Source organism: Daphnia pulicaria, chromosome 3, assembly GCF_021234035.1.
Source record: "Daphnia pulicaria isolate SC F1-1A chromosome 3, SC_F0-13Bv2, whole genome shotgun sequence".
Lineage (NCBI taxonomy): Eukaryota > Metazoa > Arthropoda > Branchiopoda > Diplostraca > Daphniidae > Daphnia > Daphnia pulicaria.
The window spans coordinates 3,434,064-3,442,067 of NC_060915.1; the positions used below are offsets into that span (position 1 = coordinate 3,434,064).

Below are 8,004 nucleotides of genomic sequence, written 5' to 3' on the forward strand. Positions count from 1 at the left end.
TGGCAGTACAATAGCTGGAAATAATGGCAAATGTTGAGGTTAAAGAGGTGGCAGTAAAATCGGGGCAATATATAAACCATAATCGTTCATTTTGTAATGATGGGTGTGGTCGCTAGGGGAACCATATGTATAGGGTAGTGAGGGAATGGTATCGTTAAATTCGTTATGTGCAATCTTTATGCATGGCTGTGTTCTTAATAGAGTTTTTTATATCGGTGCATCATGTCGCACATTGCAGGTCCGTCGCCCAAAAAATTTAGGTCGTCTTTGGCGACTTCATTGAATGTTCCTGTGTCCAGCAATAACCAAATTTCCCATACAGCGATTAAAGATCTGTCTTTAGAGACACAATCGTAAGCACAACCGTGATGTATTTTCTATGTATATTTTTAAATAATCATTTGCGATTTAACGTAACCGTATGTCTGCGCTACAAAGGTCTAAAAATGTTTAGTGGATGTCATGTGATTTCTTATCGGCTTCCCATTGGTTTAAACGTTGTGTGAACGGTTTCCCATTGGTTCGGTAGTTTAGTCATGTTTAGGGAACAGTTGGCGTTCACACTTTGCGCTTTTCGGCATTATTTTCTTTATCAGCTGAATCTGCGTGAAAAACTACAGGGAAAGATGTAGTTTACATCGTGATTAGTTTAACATTTAAATTAGATATTTGTAATTTCAGAAACGCCACAGTCCTGGTATTGTGAGCAGCGTTCGTCATTTGTTTTATGTTTTGATTGTCATTTATAAGGGATTCATTTATGTAGTTTACATGAAATTACAGGGAATAATATAGTTGAGTTTCGTTAGGCACTTCTAACGATTTCTTTTTATCGAAATAATTGTTTGAGCCCCAAAACACGGCTATTTTTTAAATGAATAATTAGGAGGTTGTCATTTTATTTCAAATTTAACGAATTATTTTGACGTGGATCGCAACACGTCGGGACCATCAAATCACAAATGTTGTTACTCGCCAGCAAATACTTTGTTTCCATGATCATGGAAAATGGAAAAACAATGGAAAAAATCTCGTAGGCGGCATGCATCAAATGGCCATTTTTATATTTCTATTATTATTATTTATTTGTCAAAAGAGTGTCCATCAAGTGTCTCATTTATTAGAAAATGGAGTATTTCACTGATGATGTTTGGTTTACGGCACTTTAGCCAAACACCAGACACTTGATGGACACCCTATTGACAAATAAATAATAATAATAGAAATATAAAAATGGCCATTTGGTGCATGCCGCCTACGAGATTTTTTCCATTGATTTTCCATTTTCCATGATCATGAAAATGGAAAAACAATGGAAAAAATTTGGCATGATCATAGAAAATGGAAAATCAATGGAAAAAATCTCGTAGTCGGCATGCACCAAATGGCCATTTTTATATTTCTATTATTATTATTTATTTGTCAATAGGGTGTCCATCAAGTGTCTGGTGTTTGGCAAAAGTGCCGTAAACCAAACATCATCAGTGAAATACACCATTTTACTGAGTGATGGATCGGGAACAATAAAGGCTGAAGGCTGGGGTCAACCTGGTTTGGCCTTCTTCGAATCTGTTATTGTAAGTAATTAATTTTCATCAATCGTTTCCCGTTAATTTATTGTTATTTTATAAAAAAACTAGGTCGGCTTATGTTATAGCTTATCTAGCTTTGCCATTAGGGATCTCAAGGAGAGATTTTTTAAATTTTCCTGGTTAAAGAATCCCCTTTATATATCCGTGAGATCCTCTTCCAAAGCCATTCCGGATGCGGATATTGATATAGAAGACTTCAACTGGGATTTCATTTCACTTAGGGCGTTAAGTAGAAAAGGACAAGGTAATTACCTTGTACCATTATGGTATGCAATTTTCAACATGAAAAAATAAAAAGAATTAAAAAAAAACCAACGCCATCTAGCGATCAACCTTTGATCTACATATGGTAAAAACGCCACTGCCATCTAGTGGTCAATTTTGGAACTACTTCCAATAACTTTTCTCCTTTTGATTTACAACTTTTAGTCTCGATTTAAGTCTTAGAAAAAATACTATACATATTCATATCTATCAGGGTCAATTATCAGTAGGCCTGCATGTTACTTATAATATCTTACTTATAAACAGTGATTTATTGATCAATTTCCCTTGATGTATAGTATTTTCTAAGACTTGAACCGTGACCAAAAGTAGTAATAATTATGTAGAAAAGTTTTGGGGTTTAGTTTCAAATGTGACCGCTAGATGGCAGTGGCGTCTTTTAACCTGATGTAGATCAAAATTTGATCGCTAGATGTCGGGATTTTTTTTTTGCATGTTGGAAACGGCGCGCCATATTTAATGCTTGTTTGGTCCAATGATAGTTGATGAACATAATTTCTTTTATTAGGGGAAACGTTCGCCATTGTAGGGGCCGTCATCGACGATTCGGGGGACATCGTTATCAATGTCAACAACAGAAACCTAACAAAGAGGGACATTACAATTACCGATCAGCTTAACGTAAAGGTATTGTTTAATTTTTTTGGACGTAACACCTGCCATCTATCGGACAAATTTGGAACTACACCCTAAACTATTTTTTCTAAGACTTCAATGGAGACTAATAGTTGTAATTCAAAAGTAGAAAAGTTTTGGGCGTAGTTTGAAATTTGACCGCTAGATGGCAGTGGCGTTTTAAACCTGATGTAGATCAAAATTTGATCGCTAGATGGCGGAATTTTTAATAGCAATCGTGATACCTAACCTAACCAAACTATTATTATCTTCCAGGTCATCGTTACCATGTGGGCCAGGGCCGCCCAATTTGTCCAAGCCCTACACTATAGCAATCAAGATTCCCCCGTGGTTGCCTTTTGTGGGGTGCGCCGGAACATGTTTCCGCAGAAGCATTCGTTGGTTGTCATCGATTGCTTCGATGACACCTTTATTGATGTAAGTATTTAAATGATTTATTAAAATCATTATTAGTTTTCCTGCTTTTGAATAATTGCGCTTAAATCAGAATTGTCATGACAATTCTTAATAGCTTAAATTAGAATTGTCATGACAATTCTAATTTAAGCGCAATTATTCACATAATATAATTGATATAATAATATAAATTATAATAATTGCGCTTCAATTAGAATTGTCAATTATTATAATTTATATTATTATACCATTTATTATTATTGTATCTTTTAAATAATAACGATTTTAGTCAAACATTTTTCATTTCTATTGCAGTTTTCACCGGTATGCCGCCAAGCGCAAGAAATTCAAGATTACTTGATCAGGACTAAAAAGGAGCAAGATACAGTTGCCATTCCTGAGAATTCAGAGGATAAATCAAGAAAATGAAAAAAGGAAAATTGTTAATGGCACACCAAGATACAATTTCATTTAATAAATCGAAGTCCTCATTCCACAATATGTCGAGCCAATTTACAGTAATAAAAGCGTCGCCGAAATCATTTCAAAAGAGATAAGACAACTCAAAAAGTTGTTACCCAACGAGCGCGCCATGCAAAATATATTTTGTATTTTTCTTTTTACCTTAGTCGGATAACGGGTCGACAGATGAATAGTCTATTTTGTGAGTGATGTTCGGTGATGTTGAACAAGTTGTCCACTTCAAAGATTTGAATACCTTGACCGTAAACCAGGATTTTGGGCAAAGAAGTTTTGGAGGCACCCACAGACACGTCCAGACCTTGAATGTCGGATATGTCGCAGCAAACGGGCGAGAGCCATCTAAGTCGAGTGTCTTCTCGTTTCCAGAGGATCAGTCGTTGGTCCAGTGACACGCTTAAACACAAATTGTTGGCCAGCAAGGCCACCCCTGTTAACGTATTTAAATTAAGGTGATGAAGCAGAACACAATTTTTTAAAAAAGGAATTCAAACATCAACGAATCTTCATAATAAAAATGTTTCTCGCAACATTGACCACATTGTTTTCATTGTTGTGATAGTGAAGTTGCCTTGTGTTCAATGACTCGGATGCAGTTGTTTGAAGAGCTTTTAAAATGTCTTCAAAGCTTAAGAACAGCACCTGCTTTTGAAACGAAAGACATGAGTTATGTATAATCACACCAAAGCAAGCCAACCATAATACCTTGATATTTGCAGCTGCTGGCCTGGATTCAAAGTCTTCCAGTACATTTCTGGACCTTGTTTTCCCATAAGGAAAGAAGGTGGACGATACAATCTGAAAAGCGGGCCGGCGTGCTGGTGAGATAATATGCATTAGATAATTTTCAGAACTTATAAATCACACGACCACAGCTCGAAGGGGGGAAAAAAGTACCAAGGGCTAAAAACTAGTGATGAAATCAAATGCGAATGATCTTACTCTATTATCATGAATTAGGTCTGAAACACTGTGTGGCGATGGACGCCTTCGCCATTTCGAAAACCTATATTTCGGCCGATATATCTGTATCACGAAATTCGTAACACCAAGTAACACCAAATTCTAGACTTAAAAACAACATCAAGAAGCAAACTCGAAACTTACACGCCATCTAGGAATGGTGATTCCATTCATATATTATGGATTTATCTGCTAGATGGCGTACCTCTGACACGGACTAATAAATTTGTTAGAAATTGAGGTAGGAATTTGTTTAGTTCCGCATGAGCATTACGAGCGAAATCATTCAAAATGCCGAAAAGAGGCAAGAAAAAAAGTACTTTCACACCAGACAGGCAGAAGATTATTAATAAGGCGCAGAAAAGGGCGGCAAGCGAGGAATGCAGCCGTTTAGATTTTGATTTAGTGGAAGAAAATCGAATATCGGTAACCAATTTGTGGTTTATTTTGAAAACGTACAATACTTAAATTCGCAATTAATGCAGTTGTTTTCTGCAAATGATTTGGCGCCATCTGAAGAACAATTGATTGATGTGGACATAGAAATTGAGGTAGGATTCCAAATATATTAGTCTGTTTGTTAGTATTCTGATGATAAGAAAGCAATAAAGTCCATTTTAATTGTGCTTGCAGTTTCAAAATGAATCCTCAGAAGTTCAAGACATGGACAGCAATGCTCTGGTGATTGAAATTATAACTGAAGTAGCAACAGGAGGAGAATTATCTCTATTGGAATCATCAGAGGAGTTTTTAACTGAAAATACGATTAGTCTGGACTTGAAAGAACCGCCAACAGCTAATCAACTAGCTGATTTTGAAAAAAACCCAATAACTGCACTTATGGCTTTGGCAACTAATTCTGGACTGGGAAGGTTTTCGGCAACTCGAAATCTTTACAGCAGTGGTATGGCACCTGTATATAATATTTCCTTTAGAATATGTCGTAATCTAAGCAACGTCGTTTCATGAGATTTTTTTTTCATTTAGCAAATGACTTACCGAAAGTCACTGAACAATTGCTTCATGAACTAAAGGATAATCTTAGAAATGAGGATAAAGGAGAAATAGTTGATAGATTTCAGCAGTTTTTTAACACCAATGCACTGTTGGTTGGTTGTGCAAGCTGTGGCATCAGGGAATTTGTAATGGGGAAAACAACGTACCACTACATTCCTGTAGAACAATTGTCAATTCTCCTTCTCACAAATGAACAAATCGCTTCCTATACCTCCGTTCCAGACCAATACAAACCGGTTATTAGTGTTTACAAATTTGAGAGAACAGGTATGATCTTACTTGAATCCCTATCGCCAAACACGTAAAAGCAAAGTTGAAGTTATTATGTGGTGTGTGGTGTAAATGCACAAAACAATCACTTTAGAATTACGATTTTACTTTTCTTGAAATTCCATATCACATAAGAGTATTTGCACAGAGCAAAGAGCAGAAGAATCTATCTATTGATTTGATTTGTGTCTCTGGCCATGGCGCATCTATCTATTGTTGTTAGAAAAGAAAAGTTGATTTCGTCTGCTTCCTAATATCTGGCTGGTCTGTGACAGCGGTGTCAGTCAAGCAAAATCACACTATTTGCGTAATATACGCTTCAACGTTTCTTGACGCTTGTTTGGCAATTAAAATATAATCTCTAACCAATTTTGCGAAATAAATAGGTCTTCTTTATCATTTGCATCGTGAGCTTGTCAAAAATGGAACTGCTGCTATTTGTTCAAAATGCCACAGCAACATTATGGTTGGTAAGCCATCAATACCGAAATTGGCCATTGCTGCTGGAATTGACTTTGGGAACTATGATCGCATTGGTTTAGAACCTCTAACAATCGTGGAAGAATTACTGATATCTAAAAGTAGACTTTATGTTTCCATTGTTAAGCTGATTGGCAGTAGAGCTCAAGAGAGACAGTCAGCCAAAAAAGGCCACGTAATTATATTTCCTCAGCCTGACGGACCATTAAAGTTAGCTGAGCTTCAAAGGATGAATTCATCCATTGGTAAATATAACTAATCAATAATTGATAGATGCAATAACTAACATCAAATATTAAAATAATTAGATGGTGAAGAATATCCAAGAATTGAAAATCTGGAAGATTATATTTTTGTGTGCATCGTTGGATCACGCTTTTTAAACAACACACTCGTCCCTTCCACATTTCCTGACGTTTTGGAACTAAAAGTGAGGGTTGGCGTAATTTACCTATGGCTTAGTGCGTTAAAACATATCAACCCATTTTACCGCAACATCGAAATTATTGACACACCTGCGATGCGTTCACAGTTAGAACAGATTACTATAAATTTGATTACTAATGCCACAGTAGTCGAAAATGAAAGCGATATCACAATAGATAGGATTGCTACTCAAGAAGAAACAACGACATCTGTAGAAGAACGCGAAGAAGATACTGTTCGTCTGATGCCAACTATCCTTCTTAAACGTGATATCCCGATCACACAAGGTCAAACTGATTCGGTGCGCACTGCATTTGAGGGATTAATGGGTGAGGGGTGTTGAATAATGTACATTCTGTTTAGAAAATAATGTATTTTTCTAAATTCGCAATTTTTATTTTGAATTTTATAGAAACGATTCAATGTAAAAGATCAACAAGTGAACCAGAATACATCAACAACCAGGCTGTTGGTATTCACGAGCACCGAGAAAATATTAACCAGGTAAAAATATCTAAGATTTAAACTAAACTATTTACATACCTAAAATTGAAAATATCCAATTTAGATTCACGTCGATATGGAACATACCCCCTTCAACGAATTTGAGGATAACAACCTTCTTTTCTACACATCTTTCCCATTTTTATTTATGCTTGGAAACGGTTTGAAGAAAAAGGGCACACTCTCAACTGAAACAATTCGACATCTTATGTTGCAGTTCACAGCACGTTTTTCAAACTGTGAAAGACTTATATTCCTTCTATTCGATCAATTACAACGGCATTCGGCTGCACGCGTTGTTGCATCCCGTGTAAAATGTAATCAAAGCTCTTTTGATGCCTTTGCCAAATGGGTGAGTGACCCAACATTCTCCATAGAGCTCCAGGAAGCTGCGAAAAACCCTGCGGCTGAATCGTCATTGAAGCTTTTACAAAAACTAAACAAGCACATCAAATCTACTACAAGTATGGTCCCTTACACAGTCGCACAACGCAGTGCTTCAATTAAAAATCTTATGGCAATGCGATACATGTACGGGATGCCGAGCATATTTTTTACCTACGCGCCTGACTACGTTTATGGCAAATTAAATTTAAGAATGTCGATCGGCCAAAAAGAAAATGAGGGATTTCCTGCAAATGGATTTGGATTAACAGAAGCACTTCAGCAAGGTGATTCCATATTCCACGATGTTCCAATAGCGCCACACAACCTCGCGGTACTTAATGCTAAAGGACCCGTGGCTGCTGCAGAATACTTTAGACTTCTCACTGAATCTGTTTTCCATATTCTTTTGGGCACACCCGCCGAACATTGTTCCAAAAGAACAGAACCTCTACCAGCTAGAAAGCGTGGGGTATTTGGAGTACCTATTGCATCTTTTGGAACGGTTGAAGAACAGGGTCGGGGTTCTTTGCACCTGCACGTCGTGTGCTGGGGTGGACTGCCTGGGCAT

The 8,004-nt window shown here is 36.9% G+C and overlaps 1 protein-coding gene and 1 long non-coding RNA gene across 4 annotated transcripts; one reads left to right on the forward strand and one right to left on the reverse strand.

Annotated features, from left to right (window-relative positions):
- Positions 1-220: 220 nt before the first annotated feature.
- LOC124329391 (replication factor A protein 1-like) lies at positions 221-3,451 on the forward strand. Of its 2 annotated transcripts, none has more exons than XM_046788470.1 (6): positions 221-353; positions 1,430-1,577; positions 1,641-1,836; positions 2,386-2,504; positions 2,769-2,930; positions 3,225-3,451. In XM_046788470.1, the coding sequence occupies exons 1-6, from the start codon at positions 223-225 to the stop codon at positions 3,336-3,338; spliced, it is 870 nt and encodes a 289-aa protein (XP_046644426.1). In that variant the 5' UTR covers positions 221-222; the 3' UTR covers positions 3,339-3,451. The 2 variants fall into 2 exon arrangements, with proteins under 2 accessions (XP_046644426.1, XP_046644427.1); XM_046788471.1 differs by lacking the exon at positions 221-353 and adding an exon at positions 877-1,033.
- On the reverse strand, positions 3,452-5,962 carry LOC124329406. Of its 2 annotated transcripts, XR_006916785.1 has the most exons (5): positions 5,649-5,962; positions 5,352-5,580; positions 4,095-5,265; positions 3,884-4,031; positions 3,452-3,819 (listed from the first exon to the last, which is right to left on the reverse strand). It is a non-coding gene; the product is annotated as an uncharacterized LOC124329406 (long non-coding RNA). The 2 variants fall into 2 exon arrangements; XR_006916784.1 differs by lacking the exon at positions 3,452-3,819 and having other exon boundaries at positions 3,943-4,034.
- Positions 5,963-8,004: the final 2,042 nt, after the last annotated feature.